This window comes from Aedes aegypti, chromosome 2 (assembly GCF_002204515.2).
Source record: "Aedes aegypti strain LVP_AGWG chromosome 2, AaegL5.0 Primary Assembly, whole genome shotgun sequence".
Classification (NCBI taxonomy): domain Eukaryota; kingdom Metazoa; phylum Arthropoda; class Insecta; order Diptera; family Culicidae; genus Aedes; species Aedes aegypti.
In genome coordinates, this window is record NC_035108.1 from 341,085,144 (window position 1) to 341,105,829 (window position 20,686).

General features: G+C 37.8%; 1 protein-coding gene across 4 annotated transcripts in view; it reads right to left on the reverse strand.

Moving 5' to 3' along the window:
* LOC5573100 (short-chain dehydrogenase/reductase family 16C member 6) overlaps nucleotides 1-20,686 on the reverse strand; it is a 103,513-nt gene that overhangs the window by 65,461 nt on the left and 17,366 nt on the right. For 3 of the 4 annotated variants that reach the window (XM_021846111.1, XM_021846109.1, XM_021846110.1), the window contains exon 2: nucleotides 1,723-2,654. In XM_021846111.1, coding sequence (XP_021701803.1) covers nucleotides 1,723-1,851 — 129 coding nt within the window. In that variant the 5' untranslated portion in view covers nucleotides 1,852-2,654. Of the gene's footprint in view, nucleotides 1-1,722; nucleotides 2,836-20,686 lie in introns of those variants that run through there. The other variant, XM_021846108.1, reaches the window with a different exon arrangement.

Consider the following 20,686-nt stretch of genomic DNA (forward strand, 5'->3'; position numbering starts at 1 on the left):
TAATAACAAAATCAGGCAAAATTTCCGAATAGTCTATGCTTAATAACTTTTTTCACAATGTTGTTGGCATATTTTCCTGACAAATCGAAAAATGCCAAGGTTGTATCAATTTTAAAACTGGACAAAAATCCTGCAGAAGCTTCTAGCTATCGTAAAACCAGCTTGCTCTCCTGCATCAGTATTTTTTTTGAAAATGTTATTCTGAACAGAATGATGGTCAACATCAATGAAAAAAAAAATTTTTTGTCAATGAACAGTTTGGATTCCGCCATGGACATTCGACCTCTTATCAACTTTTAAGTGTAACAAATTTGATTCGTTAAACCAAATCTGAAAGCTATTACACTGGTCTTGCTCTTCTAGACATAGCTCTTTATTTAAAACAGTATTTGGCGTAAAAGCTTGATTGTAAAATTAAAAAAAAAAATGGTTAATTATGCAACAAGTTGCAAAATTATGATTTTCTCAGCACGAGGCTCGCCGATTTGGATAAATACGATGAGTGCTGAAAAAATCGAGTTTTGCAACGAGTCCCATACAACATTTTTTGCTATTACGAAACATTTTTCAAGAAAACGTGGCCATCATACAGGCTCAATATTTTTTCAATCAGGTAGGCTGTTATATATACATACTACATGACTGTCACAAATTTACACGCTTTATTGATAGAAGCGTGGAAGTGTTCACGACTTAACAGATATTCGAGGACAGGCCAGGTAAGATGCTGCATGCAATTTTATACCAAACTGTACACTCACTATTCATGTGCTAAAATGTCTGCACGCATCGGATTTTTTGGAAATCAGCTAGATAACTCTACTATCTTCTCTTCGTCTTGCCAGATGACGAATGGTATTCGGATCGTCCAATGTAGAGCAAGCAGCTAGCCATTGGAAAATTCTAAGAAGCAATAAGCCATTCAGATATTTAGTCTCAAAACAGTGCTGAAAAGTAGCACTTTTCAGTTCTGTTTCTTTTGTTAAGAAAAGTAGGCCGTTATGTTGCTCATTTCATTGATGAAAAGTAGGCTAATTAGCAACGGGATAGCAAAAAAATCAACATACATTTGTTAGAATATCCAAAGTTAGCTGTCAAATCGTACACTTCAGGTTAATTATCAGAACTCCTGATAATCTGAGCGACTTCCTGTTGGAGCTGTTGTTCCTCAATGCAGCATTTTGGGGCCAATATTATACAAAATTTTCACATCTGACTTACCTGAGCTATCTCAGAGATTTCAAAAATTTTAGTTTGCGAATAACACAGGTCTCTTCGCCAAAGGACGAAGCCTACGTGTCATCTGTAGTAGATTGCAAAAAAGTTATTTTAGATATTTTTCTCATGCTTGCATAAATTTAAGATTTAATGAAATGCTTCCAAAACTCAACTTATTATATTTCCGCATGAACCAAAAGCTCTTTATTTAAAACCTTCAAGTAGACATGTTGTCATGATGAGAGAGGTTTCAATAAATTGGGCAGATTAAGTTAAGTATCTAGGGCTCAATCCTTATGACTCATATACCCACATATTATAATGAATCACACCAATCAGAAGATCCATCATCCTGTAGCTCATTAAGTCATAACAATTGCGCCGACAGCTGCCAAACATTACGAAAATAATTACTTTTAATTCAGACAGTCATCCCATTGCATTTTCCGCACGAGTTCATAAGCCACCCATCCAATCATATCTCAATCACCCATCGTCACTCACCTGTATAATGTAGCACAATGACGTGAGCAGAAACATCACCACATCCAGTATGGTGTGCTTGATGGAGACCTTTTTCCGGGCCGGATCGATCCTATCGAACGAAAACAGCTTCCCATTGCTGGCCAACATTTTTTCCTTCGGGTTTTCTTCTTTCAGGTCACCCACTCACTATCACCAGAAGACGATGGCCCGTAACCACCAATTGCACCAAGCACAAATTGCACTCGCCAATCGACTTGTTGCAAACTTAGGCCTACAGCATTAGATGTTACGTATAGATCTGGTGGATGGAATTTTTTTCAATTGCACTTTTTTTCTTCTTCTTCAGCTTTGTGTGAGTGCACGCGTACAAGAGTGTGGCAAGCAGTTAGGAAAAACTAGTTTTCCACTCCACAGGCCAAAACCGATGCTATGACTGCCACTTGGCGCGGATCGTTGAGGTTCCCAACAAGAGCGAACTCACTATATGGAAGCACTTGAACTGCCACCGCGTTGCTAATAAAAAAAACTCACGTCAGTTGGTTACGACTCCGCCAAAGCACCTCCTGCAGGCACCGACTTGGGTTGGAAGTTTTCTTCTTGAGACACACTGACTGAGGGCAAAAACTGAGCGCGCAATCGACAACGGCAATACCGACGACTGCAATCTTTCTAGTCGCATCTACGAGGGGGCACTCTTAGTATATGTAGTTATACCGTAGTTATACCGTAAGTATGTTAATGTAACATTCGTTTCCACATTTCACTTTTATGCGCTCTTTCTTCTTTCTTCGATGCTTTCGCATGCACAACTTGTTACCTTAGGGACTGTTTCAATCCGTCACCGTCGTTGGTCGCTTCTTTTATTTCTTATGCATTTGTTCACTTTTTTACACTTGGGTTCACATCAGTCCCAATAGACTTTTCCAGCTGCTTCTGTTTCCGTCAGCTTCCTGATTCAATTGAGGAGAAAAATAATTAGATAACCCAGTTCCTGTCCAAACTATGCTAACCGAGCCATGGAAAGGCCTTCTAAACACCTCCCAATAGAACACAAAGAGAGAGAGGACCACGTGCGATCGCGACCGCCTTCAGGATTCGAATGAGCTTGATGAACCGTACCGCGCAAAGATTGAGAATGGAAAGAAGCCAGCACTAGGTACTCGTCGCTGCCTGGCTGCACGAACGATGCTGGCGAGCGGACTCTGTGTGGATGGTTGCTATACCATCACAGCACAGTGTTTTGTATTGTCAGTTTCGTGTGCTTTTCGAAAAGCGTCTAAACCATTGCAAAATGAGTAAAATCACACTCGTAATTGAACATATTTAGAAGCAGATGATTTAGAATCATTTTCGATGAAAAAATGATCATTTAATTCTGTGTAGAATTCAGGAAGTGGACAATTTTTCACATTTCTCCTGTATTTGTGCATTTTCAGCTATTTTATGCACAAAGTCATGCAAAATATCTAATTTTTTTTTGTCCACACTGGGCGTACTTTCTTCTAAAATACTGGTAAATGTAGCTATGTTCGTTTTGTGCAACATCAGATCCAAAAAAGGATATATTATGTACGACTTTATCCAATTTCTGTTGTTTTTAGAGCTCTACAATTGTCATACCATTTTTATGATTTAAATGTATCCATGTTTAAATGTTTTGATGATCCGTTGTACTAATTTGTATATTGTAATTTTTTTTTATATTTTACCCTATCTGGCCTTTTAATTTTTATTTTCCGTTGTATATTCAACTAATGTAAAATTTTTTGGCTTTTTTTGTTCAGCAAAAACTGTTGATAACAGTGTTGGTGGCGCATGCTTTTAAGCAAAAGTACCCAGATGTATTTTGCTCCAATTCGGGACAAAATTTTACATGTTGTAAGTTTGATCAATCATTAGAAAATTTAATTAGCCGAAAAAAGTTTCTTTTAGATATCCATTCAAGATACTCTGTTTGAAAGTAGAGTACATTAGAGCATATCCGGATGCGAATCGAATGCATCGCTTATAAAATTAATTATCTCGCATAGATTCTAACAAATATTCAACTTTGACGGGGAACCGTTTTTAACATTTTACCACGCCCAGAATAAGATTAGCAGTTCAAGCACATATTACTGATGTACAGTGGAATATATATCTATGTTTCGTCCAGGGTTGACCAGGCCCTACGTTGTGTTTTACTTTGGTCCCGGAGGGGCAGACGAATGACGACGACTTTCTTCTACTACTATCGATGATTTATTGCCCACCACCGAGAGGCAGTGCTCCTGCTCGGTGGGGGATACGAAACGTAACGATCACAACTTACAACTAACTATCACAGGGAATGATCTCTCTTATATATGCGAGAGGTAGCAAAATGTACACATCGCATGTAGCATTGTTACATCGCTGTAATGCGCCGATAGCTAGCATCACGCAGCCCAAAGCAACAGCATGAAAGCAAACGGGCTGCTTGCTGCTAGCTGGGGCGAAAGGAGACAAATTGAATGCACACTACGCTGCTGCTGTTTTCGAGTGCGCCTACCATAGAAGCCATAGAAGCGAATGGGAGATAGCGTTGCGGTGAGACCGAACAATCTAAAAGACATAGCTTCGAAAAAAAAGTATAAAAAATAATTTCAAATTGTTCAAAATATTTTAAAGATGCGAACTAAAATGCGCAAGTAATTGTATCGGTGAAATTAGTGTTAATAATTGAAGTAGAAGTTTTCAAAAATTAAAGCCAAAAATGATCATTTTGACACCCATCAACTCCCTCGTACAGTAAGCAGTTTTACGCGGAGAGATCTATTTTTAGCTTTAGAAGGAAACATTGAACGAAAACGGTCTTTTAGAAAGATGTTTGTATTCGTTAGGTCCTTTGGTTGGTGTTGCTGAAAATTGGGGCGGTCCACATGTTCATAGAAATGCTGTAACTAACTTTCTCATTTGATGGTATGTAGTATACATGGTATATATAGTATACATTAGAGTGGTTCAAAAAATCGTTTTTGCTCCACACCCCTCATTCGATTCTAGATCAAATTATAAGTGTCCTGCCAAAATTTGAACTTATTTGGATGAAAACTGAGACTGCACAAGCCCTTTAAAGTTTATATGGGAATGACTATGAGAAAAGCAAGCAATTCATTCAATCGGTCATAGTGTTTGTCCATGTGCTCTTGAAGATTAGAGCTACGTTGATACTGTGAGATACATTCATCAGCTACAACTTTGCCAAAGACCGTTTGCAAATCGGACGCCTCAGTAATTAGTTATTGATTTATATCCAGTCACAAATTCTTCAGCAGTGCTCATTTAACTTCTGAACAGGCAACATTGCTGCACTTTGCGCGAAAGATAGCACGCACAAATCATGGCTACTATGTTTTACTGCATATATCCAGTGATGCCTGCAGAACAGCCCAATAATTATAGCTCAAGTTTTACAACTCATTCAAAAATCAATAACTAATTACTGGGGCGTCCGATTTAAAAACAGTCTTCGGCAAAGTTATAGCTGACTATTGCATCTCACAGTATCAACTACTATACTATACATGCTTCAGCAAAGTTGTAGACCATTCAATTTCAAGCAACTACACCAACAAATTTTTTGTGGCTTGTAAAATTACTGATTTAGATTTTTTTTCCTATGGTGGCGTAGGTTGGTTTTCTGGCTTCAGCGTTTTAAGGCCGCACGGGACGTCATCATAATCACCCTATCCATTTCAAGAAGCAAATCTCAAGAACCACTCCATATATCGATGCGAAAATGTATCACTATGATTCTATATATGTAGTGCACAACCCGATAAATTTTCAGCTTCATCGGTTCACTTAAACTCGAGATTTGCTTCCACAAAGTTTTGATGATTATTGTTAGAGTGAGACGAAAGATAAGGAAAATAACACGGTCTCCCGTGTCCCCTTAAATTCTAATATCTCATCTAAGCAGTCTTCTTCTTCTTCTTTCTGGCGTTACGTCCCCACTGGGACAGAGCCTGCTTCTCAGCTTAGTGTTCTTATGAACAGTTATTCACTGAGAGCTTACTATGCCAATGACCATTTTTGCATGTGTATATCGTGTGGCAGGTACGAAGATACTCTATGCCCTGGGAAGTCGAGAAAATTTCCAACCCGAAAAGATCCTCGACCGGTGGGATTCGAACCCACGACCCTCAGCTTGGTCATGCTGAATAGCTGCGCGTTTACCGCTACGGCTATCTGGGCCCCTAAGCAGTCTATGAAACACTTTTGAAGCTTTGAAAAATGCGTAATTTGATGAGTGATAAAACACGCTATATCTGTCCGTTTGGGAGTTAAGGTTGTTTTTCTTGCAAAAACAATCCTATTTTGATTTAGAATATCTCTGATTGGGGCAAATATAAATAATATCTATTGATGGAATTTAGAAAGCAAAATAGAAATTTGCATTTTCTTAAGTTCTTAAAGTCGGTAATAGACTACATTGACAAAAAACCAGGCAATAAAACTATTTTGGATATTTGTATTCTTTATTTGTATTATTTTGCATTTAGAGCATAAAAATAAAATTTTTAGAAAACAAACGAATCGCAACAATTTTTTTATATAGTTTGTTATTCAGTGTTACCTATCACTAGGGTGGTCCACAATATCACATAAATAATATAATCAACTTATACTCTTATGCAAAGTTGCAGAACGTCAAATTTCAATCAACATTGCTTGTCAAAACAATTTTTTATGTGGCTCAAAATTCGACTAATTTGGAGCATTTTGCCCAATTAATGTGAAAAAATATGTTTTTACTTTAATTTTTCTTACATCAACATTTCATAAAATAACTATTGGGTGTAGGTCGTTGGGCCTTACACCGTTAGACCGAATTTCGTTTGGCCGAATGCCATTAGGCCGAATGCCGTTAGGCCGGAAAGGACGTTAGGCCGAAATAACATTTGATTATTTACTACTTTTTCAAATGGCATTAGTGTTTTTCCTTTTTTGACCAAAAGCTGTTTTTTCTAGTTAGATATCACAGCAGATATTATGGGCTTTATTATTACACAGCGTAACAAAAATGACATTTTTGCGTGTCTCAAGGATCAAATTATGTGTCACTAGTAGATTTGGGGTTGCTGAATCTGGGGCCATTCTCAGAAATGTTCCAGCACGTCACAATTTTTAGCTACAGGTCGCCAAAGTTGTATAAAACACTGGTTTTATTAATGTTTACATGAAATTTTAAGTACAATTTATCATACTTTTTTGTTATCTAATCCACCAAACATGCAAAATAGAACTTGAACTTTCATTTCAGACATAATTTGATTGAAATTGCGCGATTAAATTTCGATTAAACCGATTTTTTCAACATGTTTGCAGTCTCCATACAAAATTCTTCGTTTCTTCTATATGGCAAAATACAACAATTCTCTAAACCATCAAAAAATAACTTTTCCGTATCGAAAGTAATACAAACTTTGATGATAAGTTTTGTTATACACATAAAGATTGAATTCTGTGTCAAATTAAGCCAATATATTACCTTACAAGCTGGCAAACTTGCATGCAAGTTGGCTGAAATAGTCATTTTTTGCATTTTCAACAGTCAATATCTCAAAAACTAGACGTGCTATGATATTTCTGAAAACGGCAATGGATTCAGCAACCCTTAATTAAGTGAATAGCGGTATTTTGGTGCTGGAGACAAAAACGTGTTCCGCAGTGTTATTATTATCTTTATTAAGGAGATTTTCAGCCCTATGGCTGGTTAATCTCCGTCGTATTGTGGGCTTCTAGGTAATGCAAATTATCCTAATCTAACAACTGACAATCCATTCGACCTGAAAGTTCAATTGGGCGGCTTCCAAGTAATGCAAATTATCTTGACCAGCCCCTTTTAGTTACCCATTCGACCTTACGGTTCATTAGAACTTTCGGCCATTTTCGGCCCAATGACTCTTTTGCCCTAACGACCCTTTTGGTCCAACGTTAGCGATCTAATGTAAAAAAAAATTGTTGAACCACAATAATCACTTGGTCTCTTGGCAAGTTCCATACTGTGTCAAATAAAATCATATATTTTCGACAAAAAAAAGTCTTTCTGGTAATTTTGAAAATAGGTGACAAAATTAAATCCAGTTTTGGTACCCCGTTGTAGGTTCCAAAAGACCGATTTTTCTCATAAGAAAACGGCCATTATGCGAAACATCAAATAACACTGTTTCAGCTAATGAAAATTTTAGCGATTAAATTTTGGATGTGTAGGGCCATTTTGATGTTTGCTCAGCAGCTCCAGTAGTCGTATTTGAGTTCGGAGTATAAATTCATATTTTTTACCAATACAATAAATACAATGAGCCACCCAGTGACATATTTCGGCGGATTAAATCCCAAGATCTGGGACTAGATGCTGATGAGCCTGGTGCGTACCTCGAGCGAATCTTTTGAGAAACATTTCAAACTCGTCATAAAGCACAAAGCGGGGTTGCTTCCAGCTAATATGCCGCCATGGCGCTCAATAAATAGGGTGCAGAGCTACTTGGGCACTTCCATGTTTCACTTTGGCATGGGGGGTTTTTGTCGGCCGAATTGTCTGAAACTTTGCAATGAGAAACACATCCTTACGACGCATACTGTGACCAAATATGAGCTCTGTAGGAAAAGGATCCGGCTCCCTATTGCTTCAACAGAAATTGACTTAGAAAAGAATATTTTGTATTTTATTTTTTTGTTAACACTGTTCGAACTTATTGAATTGGTTCTTAAATAAAGACTTTTTATCATTTGGTTAAGCTTTATTGTCCACATGAGCACTACGCGAGCTGATTTTACATTTGACAGATGTACTAACTCCCTCATTTAGCACATAGTCAGCTTTCTTCGCAATGTGGTATCTTCAACTATTCTATTTCTATTTTTGTGGTCAATCCTCTTCTGCTTTACCGACAGAAAAGACATCCCCTGCTGCTTATACATTGTTGCCAATGTTTTTGTATACAACGAGTCCATCGAGAGTAGTCCGGTTGTGTTTGCATTGTTGATCGGTTGCCATTATTCCAGTGAAACGTTGGATGATTTGCCATCCGAGAAAGATCATAGTCCATTCGTTGTCTGATTGCCGAGAGTGCAACACGTTGACCCCCCATAAAAAAGGCCCAAAGAAAATTTCATCACGTGAAATTTGAAATCCAAATATTTCGTAGAGGTAAAACTATCGTATGCTAAATTTGAGTATTTTAAATTTATCCGATCACTATGCTGAAACTCAGGTTTAGTAACAGATCTCTTATGAAATATTTTTGTAATTTTTATTCCTTTCAGAACCTGGAGAATGAGAATCATAGAAAATTTCTGAAATCCTCTCAGAACTCAAATCAGTATCGTCTCAGGCTTCTCATTGGATTCACATAAGGTTATTCACGGGATTCTAATTAGAATTTATTTATGATTCCAATCAGAATTTATCAAATTCATGGCAGGATTCATATCAGATTCCTCGCAGGCATCTCATCAAAATTCTCTCAGAGTATTCTCAGGATTCACATTAGAGATCATCTCTTGAAATTCTTGTCGTAGAAATCAAAAATCTTTCCAGGATTCTCATCAGAATTCTTTTACGATTCATAGCAGAATCCTATAAGGATTTCATAAGCATTAAATGGTCACCTGTATTTATAATGATTATTGGCGAGTCTCTAAAATTCGTCTAATTATTCCATAATTAGTTTCCGACAGGAAAAGCACGTTAAGCCTATATACTGAAGATTTCTTGCAAACTTACTTCTTCCCACTTCAACATTTCCAGCATTTGTTTGTTTTTACTTTTTACACGAATTTTTCAATGCTTTTCGCGGATACACAAAACCGAAGAACTTTCCTAATGTGAATAAAACAAGAAGAAATACTGAGAATCTCGGTAATCTTAGGTGGAAAACGGAAATACCAGCATTCAAAACAACTGAGGTCGGTGAAAATATTGTTAACTTTGGTCTCGGCACACAGTGTTGTCGAGATACGAGTGAAAAATTGAAACCGAGATTTCAGTTTCAGGAGTTGCCGAACCTTGGTTACATTATTTTTTTCAGCTTAAAAACTCAGCTGTGTGGAAGCCGAGTCAACTCAGCAATTTCAAATACCGAACTCGCGAACAAATTTTAAGTGTGTAGACTTAGTCGAGAAACTACTTCGAATCACCTAAATCGCTAAAATCAACAGTTCATATGCTATTTAAGATGCGCACAAAGCCGACCAATTGAAACACTGTGCGCAGTATCCCCAACCACACATGCGTATACCTATTCGTAATACTTCATCAGCACTTGTTTCTCAGATGTACTGAACAAAAACAAAGCTTTGGCGATTATTGGCATATATTTAGACTTTGTACTGATGTTCCGAGGAAAAAATGGGCTGTTAGTCAATCACTGCCACGGCATTTGAATACATAAGGACAACAATTGGGGAAACGATGTTAACGATTTGGCTGCCAAATTAAAGATGACTCAATTGTAATTGCTAAGGGCAATTTGATCTGTGGAACGATTATGTTTTGCATCTCTTTGTTACACGGTCATTAGTTGACAGTGATTCGGTAGATACGGTGGATCAAACATGACTCATGCTAATTTGTACCTGTAATGTGTCGAATTGCCTACGAAGTTTATTACCTTTACGATAAAGAATGATTATCAGATTTGTTATGAATTATTAACGCATTTAAAATATATAGATTCTGACAAAATCCATCCTGATGAAAGAACCTCTCAGTAGATCTGTTCCGAATATTTACTGAATAAAGTTGCTATCACTGAAATGGTAATCTGATTAAATATGTCAGTTTGTGAGATCTTTTTAAGGTAATATGGAATTTTTAATGAAATTTTCAATGTGACTCAATAAAAAATACAAAAATATTGTAGAGTATAATGATTAATGCATGACTTTTTCAGGAAGAATGCGATTGGAAAATATCATCTGAGTGTTATCTTATATAATTTTATACAAGAGTTTTCTGCATAAATTTTAGTAACTTTATTTATATCAACATAGCCCACTTTGTTTGTAAACTTGACTACGGTCTTTTTTGCGAATATTTTAGTCAAAAAAAATCACCAGGCAACATGTTTGTACTGAATTGAATCAGGAGTCGAACCCAAACCCCATCATCGTCATTATACTTCGCTGAACGGTACCTTACTGTTGTTGAGAAGCTATTCTATGAGATCACCGTCTACCGCACCAAAAATTTTCCTCAATGACATGATAATACATAAGGTGTTCAAAAATCCTCATTATCCTGCATATTAATAAGTATTACGACGAGTATATCGTGACATACATCCCTATTTATCCGATAAACGTATCAATTATTGAAGCCCGCTGGCAAATCGCCTATCATTACTCTTTAGATTGAACTGCTACCTCACGTAATGTTGATACCCAACATGCTTATAATTTTGCATGAGAAAATCTTGATGACCCCTCCTAGTGTACATCCTCAGATGTTGTCGGGTCAACCCCGGAACAATAGAATGATCAGCTTCAAGTGTATACTATGTAACTATAAATTCAGTGATCATTAGGAAAATTTTACCCATACGTGTGGCGAGCATTTATTGCCGATATCAGTTTTATTGCATCGCCGCCAGCGAAATGCTGTGATCATAGATAATTTATACGTGTTTGATTTTTTTTTTGCGCAATCACACGACCCTTCGCAACTCTCGGTCTGACAGTTGGGCATGGGTAGATGGCATTGATGCCATGAAAAATGTGGAGATCAGAATGATGCTTGCGCAAATCACGCTCGCATGCTATGGAGAGGTGGTGATACCAACAAAACGAGTGTTGAAGGGTGGAACGGCAAATCAGCGAGAAGGATAAGTTCAGTAAATATCCAAGCTCAGGTACCGATAGAATGTTCTACGGAAGTTCGATGGTCTTCAACATCGACAGTAGGGGAAGATGGTTTAAAATACCAACCTAATCAGAAGAAAATAGCAAGCCTATAATAACCACATACTAGAATGAGCTATAATAACTCGATTTATTTTTGTCTTGTTTTCATAAAAATGGAGACCTGATGAAGACCCTAACATGCTACCATAATAAAACAAGTTGCTTATGAGGTATTCTTTTTGATTTTTTTTTGCGATGAAATATGATCAAAATGGCAGATTCCTTGAAAATTTACATAGCTTTGGTTTTTATTAAATACCACTTCAATTACAAGGTTTGTCATTCACTTGTTATTCAACATAAAATTAACAACTTTTTGGGCTCTTAATATGCATTCAGTACTAAAATACTTCATTTTGTTATTTCACAGGTGGTATTAATATAAATTGATGGTATTTAATATTGGTATTTTACCTCTTTTTCCGTCTTATGAAGTTTGACGGTAATTATTTTTAATACTATGAAATGAAACCCTTTCGGGACGGAAAATTTTTCATCGCTTTGATCAAATTTCTCTTGCCTGCTGGGACATTAATGTGAATTTTAATTAATAAAAATTATCTCTAGCACAATTGTGTTGCTTCGTCGAGAAAGGGTCCATACACTTTTGAAAACAGTACCAGCTCAAAGTTCCAAATTAAGGGGATAGAAGGGATTAAAACATTAGGGTAAGACGAATCAAAACTTATTGCCCCGCACCTCTTTCGGAAAAAATAGATGGCCCTCCAAACACTTCGCTTTTTACTGTATGAGCAATGCCTAGCCGAGAGCGCATTATTTTTTTATATTTGTATTCGCCAACGGACGAGATTTTTAAAGTGCGTGGCTCTCAATCTATAGGCCGATCATAATCATAATCATAAATCATAATTCAAAAGGTTCTTACAAGTTTGCTCATTTTTCTAGGCAAGAGATTCTCTTTTCAATCGCTGTGTGATGATTTACACAGCTTTCTGTACTTGTGTGCGTGTGCAGTGAAGCTTACACGACAACGCAAATCTACTCAAACCTGAGTTGTTTCAACGCAAAACCGTAGTTGAGCCCAATATCCCAAATTTGGACAAATTTCCATGGCCTCCATTGGCTGCTTTGCCTTTGAAGCCATACGAAATATTAATTTGAATTTGGTTTGATTCAACGCAAAACTCAGTCCATTCAACCCAAACTACCCCTATTGAGTCAACAAGGAACGTAGGCAGATTCTGGAGAAGAAGAATGCTGGGCGGTTATGCTGCAGCAAGGGACTCGACAGAACGTGGGACGTTATAGATGGAAACGGTAACAGCAGACCTGTCTCTTTCGGAGTAAAAACGACGCCTGGAGGAGACAGACTGCGAGGAGATGGAAAGCTGTGCCGGTCTCAATAAACACGTAAATTCTATCAGAAGCTCAACGCATCCCGCAATGTCTTCGTGCCGCGAGCCGAGATGTGCAGGGATAAGGATGGGAGCATTTTAACGGTAAAGCGTGAGGTGATCGAAAGGTGGAAGCAGCACTTCGACGAACATCTGAATGGCGCTAAGAGGCAATGAAGGAAAGGACAGCGGAGGAAATGCCGTCGTCAGTACTGCGTGCGATGGAAAACAACCTGCCCCCACTTTGAGGGAAGTTAAGGATGTCATTCGCCAGCTCAAGAACAATAAAGCTGCTGGTAAGGATGACATCGAAGCTGAACTCATAAAGATGGGCCCGGAGAGGCTGGTCATTTGTCTGCTCGGCTGATAGGCGCAATCTGGGAAACAGAACAGCTACCGGAGGAATGGAAGGAAGGGGTTATATGCCCTATCTACAAGAAAGGCGACAAGTTAGATTGTGAGAACTTTCGAGCGATCACCATTCTAAATGCAGCCTACAATGTAATATCCCAGATCATCTTCCGTCGTCTGTCGTCGTCTGAGTTCGTGGGAAGTTATCAAGCCGGCTTCGTTGACGGTCGATCGACAACGGACCAGATCTTCACTGTACGACAAATCCTCCAAAAATGTCGTGAATACCAGGTCCCAACGTATCACCTTTTTTTTTTTTTTGATTTCAAGGCAGCAAACGACAGTATTGACCGTATAGAGCTATGGAAAATCATGGACGAGAACAGATTTCCCGGGAAGCTCACGAGACTGATAAGAACGACGATGGAAGGTGCGCAAAATTGTGTGCGCATGCGAACACTCCAGTTCATTCGAATCCCGCCGGGGACTACGACAAGGTGATAGACTCTCGTGCCTGTTGCGCTAGAAGGTGTTATGCAGAGAGCCGGGCTTAACAGCCGGGGCACGATTTTTACGAGATCCAGCCAATTTTATTTGCTTCGCGGATGATATGGATGTCGGCTGAACATTTGAAAAGGTGGCAGACCTGTAGACTCGCCTGAAACGCGAGGCAGTAAAAGTTGGACTGGTGATGAATGCGACCAATAGCTGGTGGGGCCGAGCGCGACAAGGCTCGCCTTGGTATCAGTGTTACGATAGACGGGGATACGTTCGAGGTGGTCGACGAGTTCGTCTACCTTGGATCCTTGCTGACGGCTGACAATAACGTTAGACGTGAAATACGGAGGCGTATCATCTGATTCATCAGTGGAAGTTGGGCCTACTATGGCCTCCACAAGAAGCTGCGGTCAAAAAAGATTCACACCCGCACCAAATGTACCATGTACAAAACGCTCATAAGGCCGGTAGTCCTCTACGGGCATGAAACATAGACGATGCTCGAGGAGGACTTGCAAGCACTTGGAGTCTTCGAACGTCGAGTGCTAGTTGGGTGGATCAAGTGCGTATCGATTTCAGTGCGCATCGTACCTTCGTGCTGTGCGTACACGAATTCTCTCTGCTCTTGGAAGTTTTCTTAAAAACTACCTAAAACAATAAAACAGTACTTTTCAGTGCTACAAAAACAGTACTTTTCAGTGCTAAAATTAAAAACGGTACTTTTCAGTGCTACTAAAACAATACTTTTCAGTACTATTTTTTCTACTATTGATCCCTTTACGATCCTTGTTTGGACCCGTGCCTTCGATTTTTCGTTGGACCCGTTGGCGAAAGCTAGCGGTGGTAATCCTTCTTGGACACCGTCTAGGGAAAAAACCTCTCGAAGGTCACGTCTTTCTCGTTTATTAACTAAACATGGTATCAACAACTAACAAAAGGAAGGGTGAATCTCTGAATTCACTACTTCCTTCCAAAAAAGTGGGTTTTAAAACTGTCACTACACGTGGCAAGAATGGAAGAAAGGACGCTTCCCCGGAATGCGAACTTTCTTCCAAGGGTGAAATGAATAATTGTATCGAAATGAGCAATCAGTTCGATGCTCTAGACAAATTTTCCGAACACCAAATCGAAGCAGCCTCTAGCCCAGGCTCTTTGATTCAAGTGAGGAAGCAAAGAGTGCCGCCTATCGTGGTCAGTTGTTCCGAATTTGCGGGATTTAGGCAGGAGATCTTGAACTCCATTAGGGGAATCAAGGTTTCCTTCCAAATCGCAAAGAAAGGAGACTGTCGCGTTTTGCCGGAAACTCTTAAAGATCGTGAACTTCTTCTCAAACATCTTGAAGAGAAGAAGCACAATTTTTTTACTTATGACGACAAAACTGAACGTTTGTTCAAAGTTGTCTTGAAAGGTCTCTCAAGTGACTATAAATCACCTGAAGAGATCAAAAAATGGAATAAATGATTTACTTGGATTTTCCCCAGTCCAAGTAATTATTATGAAAAAGAGAACCCAATCTGGCATTGTTCGGAAAGGGCTTTCTCAAGAATTTTATTTAGTTCACTTCAACAAAAAAGAACTAAATAATATTAAAGCTTTAGAAAAAGCAAAACTTTTGTTTGATGTCCGTGTGACATGGGAACATTTCCAGAAACCTGGAGGAAATTACCAGAACCCCACTCAGTGCCGTCGGTGCCAAAAGTGGGGTCATGGTACAAAAATTGTCGCATGGATGCTAAATGCATGATTTGCGGAGGTTCTTCTCACGCTAAAGACGTCTGTCCAGTGAAGGAAGATACCACCAAATTCATATGCTGTAATTGCGGGGCTAACCATAAGTCTAATTTTTGGAATTGTCCTTCACGCAAAAGGGTCATTGAGGCTCGTGCCAGGCAGATGAAAGATAATATCCGTTACGATAACGGTCGTTTCCGGAATTTGCCTGGTAGAGTATCGAACAATGCTCATTTTTCAGTTAACGATCGCTTGATCATGAATCATACCCATCAGGAAGATCGTAATCATGCTCATTCACAAACTAATTTTAATCCGTCGGGTAGCCGTTCGAATCTTTCAATTTCGAATGTATCTACCCACGGTAAATCCTTTGCCGATATCGTAGCAGGAAATTTGAACTCCTCCCCTGTTCGATCCATGGGTACCCATTCTACTTGTTTCAAATCAAATGGAAAAAACCCTACCGCCACAGGTAATTCCGCTTCTTCGTCTACCGAAAATTCTAATGGGAAATCACATGACATGTCTGCCTCTGATTTTAATTTTCTAACTGAACAATTGAATCTAATGATTGATGCAATGTTCAAAGCCACCACTATGACTGAAGCAGTCCAAGTAGGTGTAAAATTTACAAATCAAATTATTATTGGATTACGTTTTTCTAATGGATCCAAATAATAATTTAAATATTTTAAATTGGAATGCTCGTTCTCTGAATGGTAAAGAGGACGAGCTGTTTAATTTTCTTACGTTTTTTTTTTTTTTTTTTTTTTAAATCTTTATTTGAGTGTATTTTAACACACGAGGGCTAGTTCTACACTTAATTTTCTTACGGTTAATAACGTGCATATAGCAGTTATTACCGAAACGTATTTAAAACCTGGATCTAAACTCAAAAGAGATCCTAACTTTTTTGTTTATCGTAATGATAGACTTGATGGGGCATGTGGGGGAGTTGCAATCATCATTCATAGGCGTATAAAACATCAACTGTTTTCATCATTTGAAACTAAAGTTTTTGAAACTTTAGGTGTTTCTGTTGAAACACAGTTTGGTAAATATACATTCATAGCTGCCTATTTGCCTTTTCAATGCTCTGGACAGCAAGTTAATTTGCTCCAAACTGACTTGCGTAAATTGACTCGCAATAAGTCATTGGTGACTTTAATGCCAAACATCGGTCATGGAATAATTCTCAAAGTAATTCCAACGGCAGAATTTTATTTGATGAGTGCTCTTCAGGTTATTTCTCAATTCAATACCCTGATAGCCCTACATGTTTTTCCTCTTCTAGAAATCCATCTACGATTGATTTGGTCTTAACCGACTCTAGTCATCTTTGTAGCCAACTGATTACTCATGCTGATTTTGATTCTGATCATGTCCCTGTTACATTTCAAATATCCCAAGAAGCGATTCTCAATCCTATCAGCTCCACTTTCAATTATTTACCTCAGAAGCCATTACCGGCATTGAAAGAGGAAAACAAATTATTACTAACTAATTGCGAAAAAGCTCGAAAACTAGCTATGCAGTTTGAAAGTGCGCACAATTTTAATTTAGGACTTACTAGTCCAATTGAAAATCAAGTTACTCAGGACTTCGAAAATATTCTAAATCAAGAGAATGTTTTCAAAAATGCCTGGGAGACTGATTTGGAAGAAGTGAGAACTATTATTAAAAAATTCAAAAACATGAAAGCTCCTGGCGATGATGGAATTTTCTACATCCTCATCAAGAAACTTCCAGAAAGTAGCTTATCATTTTTAGTTGATATATTTAACAAATGTTTTCAATTAGCATATTTTCCTGACAAATGGAAAAATGCTAAGGTTGTTCCAATTTTAAAACCAGACAAAAATCCTGCAGAATCTTCTTGCTATCGTCCAATCAGTTTGCTTTCCTCCATCAGTAAACTTTTTGAAAAGGTTATTTTGAACAGAATGATGGCCCACATCAACGAAAATTCAATTTTTGCCAATGAACAGTTCGGATTCCGCCATGGACATTCGACCACTCATCAACTTCGACGTGTAACAAATTTGATCCGTTTCAACAAATCTGAAGGCTTTTCTACTGGTCTTGCTCTTCTAGACATAGAAAAAGCATTCGACAGTGTTTGGCATGAAGGTTTGATTGTAAAATTAAAAAACTTTAATTTTCCAACATCCATTGTTAGAATAATTCAAAGTTATCTGTCAAGTCGTACACTTCAGGTTAATTATCAGAACTCCAGATCTGAAAGACTTCCTGTAAGAGCTGGTGTTCCTCAAGGCAGCATTTTGGGACCAATATTATACAATATTTTCACATCTGACTTACCTGAGTTACCTCAGGGATGTCAAAAATCTTTATTTGCGGATGACACAGGCCTCTCCGCCAAAGGACGAAGCCTGCGTGTCATCTGTAGTCGTTTGCAAAAAAAGTTTGGATATTTTTTCTTCATACTTGCAAAAATGGAAGATTTCTCCTAATGCTTCCAAAACTCAACTAATAATATTCCCACATAAACCAAAAGCTCTTTATTTGAAACCTTCAAGTAGACATGTTGTCACGATGAGAGGGATTCCAATAAATTGGTCAGATGAAGTTAAGGTGATTATAAAACGAAGCCAGACTTCGAATTTTCAAGTGCACAAGACGAGAGTGTCTGACAACATTTCGCGTTGAAAACCAATCAAATTGCTTGCTTGCTGGTGGTGACCAATGGGATAGATTTTCAACGCGGAGCGCTGTTTGGTTCTCAAGTCTTGTGCTCTTGAAAATTTGAGGTGTGGCTTCGTTCTATAATCACCTTAAGTATCTAGGGCTCATGCTAGATAAGAATTTAACTTTCAAAAATCACATTGAGGGTATTCAAGCCAAATGTAATAAATATGTAAAATGTCTCTATCCCCTTATTAATAGAAAATCAAAACTTTGTCTTAAGAACAAGCTTTTGATATTCAAACCAATATGGACTAGCTGTTGTAATACCAGGAAGAAAGCTCTGCAGAGAATTCAAAATAAAATTTTGAAAATGATTCTGAGACTTCCTCCCTGGCATTTTTTTTTTCTGTTCGGAACATAAACCACTGCGACCAATATTTGATCTATTGTAGTATATCCCGTGTCCTTTGTGTAGTGCATGTCGTGTTACTTTGTCACTATCGAGAAGTGATAAAGTATTCGGTTTTTTTTTACAGTTGTCATTCCTAACTTGATCACAGGAAAGGATTCTAATTGAAAGGTTCCGCTTTTTAAACCCTTCGAAGGGTGTGGTGTGTACACTCTCCGCAGGCGCGCCCCTTTATCAGTCAAAATCGGATCCCTTGATACAGTCGGGAAGTGACACCGATATTGTCCATGCATCAGAATCCTAGTCCTTACTTCTTCAAACTAGAGATCAATATATAAAAGATTAGAAAACAACTTGTTGATTTCGACTCATTTTTATCCTTGTCTCAAGGTCATTCTCGGCTACTGGAAAACCGAGACTTGTCACTTTTAACAAGGTTTAAAATGTAACAAGGACTAATAGTGTTCCTTTGATTACTATAGCATCCTTTTCTCTTCGTTTGAAGCAGTCAGGACTAGGGTTCATTGGTAGATCTTTACCCCATAACGCACCACGAAAAGGTGATCTACCCGCGTTATGGGTATGGTCCTCCCTGGCATAGTACCAATGAGTTACATAGAATACCCAATGTTGAAACATTGGAACAAATGTCAAATAAAATAATAAATAATTTCAGGCAAAAATCGTTACAATCTTCTATTGCCACGATTAATGCGTTATATGTTTAGGTTAAGTTAGGTTAAGTATATTAAAAACGTTTTTTTTCTCTTATAAGCAGGTGAAATCAACTCACCTGTAAAAAACTGAACTGCTACGGCAACTGAAATGTAATATGTTGTTAACAAAATGTTAATAAAATCTTAGATTAGGATGATAGTGTTGTCTAATAACACAGAACACCTAGATATAAGAAATGAATGTAATGTTTGGAATGATACTAATAAAGAAATTAAAAAAAAAAGTGCGTATCGATTTGGTGAGCGTCGGGCAGAACCGAGGATGGAGAGATGCGGCGACGAACCGAGTAATGTGTCATGAAATCATTGATTCAGTGTTATCTGTTTAGATATTAATTAAATAAATGAAAAAATGAACCCCCATTGAGTAGGTGTAGCTCTCTATATTGTTGACAACATTGGAGAGATTTTGAGTTGAAAGAACGATCAGTATACTTAATTTTGGGTAAAATCCTTTAAAAAAGGTAATATGGTTTTTCCGTGTTGATTCATTAATAGTAGTTTGCACAAAAAGTTGCATAATTATGATATTCACAGCAGGAGTCGTACATTTGTTCAACGAGGCTTGTCGAATTGAGGGGTTTCATAAATCATACCGAAACATATTTACCATTATCTTGCAATTTTCAAAAATTGTTGTGTACAAAATTATTACGAGACTCAGTTGCGTTATGAAAAAGCGCTACGTTATAGTCATTACGCAACTGATGTAAGTTTCAGTTACGTAATGACTATTATGACACTGCATAACTCAGCGCTGAAAAGTATGCTGTTTTTGGCGTTGTGAAAAAAATTCCAATTTATACAAATAAAAAAGAAATTGTGCGGGAATGAATCAACGGATTTACAACTTTCTCTCACTGTTGCTTGTGTACAGGACTCCAACGTTTTCGTGAAATGAATTTGTGAAAATTAACCGAGAACGTTGAAAAACAGAAAATACATGTTTGACATTATGTAAACGATTTTTTTCGTAGCCTACTGCAAGGCCTACTCGGCAATACAACATATGCTGGGACAGCTATTTAAAAAAAAAAAGCTCAAGAATTTTTCTTGTTATGGTTGGTGAGATCATTTGCATATTTTGGATAATTTGAAGTTGTTTCATGAAACATTACCACTCTAAGGAATTAATTATTGTTCCCCTAAAACGTTCTCGGACACTTACAAACTCCCCCTGAACCTTATAAGCTAAGAGGGGTCATAATTTGAGGGGAAGGAGTCAAAAAAATTTTTAAATTCTTTTCATTCCATAAAGTGGATACCTAGTTTGTGGCATATGTTTTGTATTTATTAATCAATTCGGTTTTATGTACATG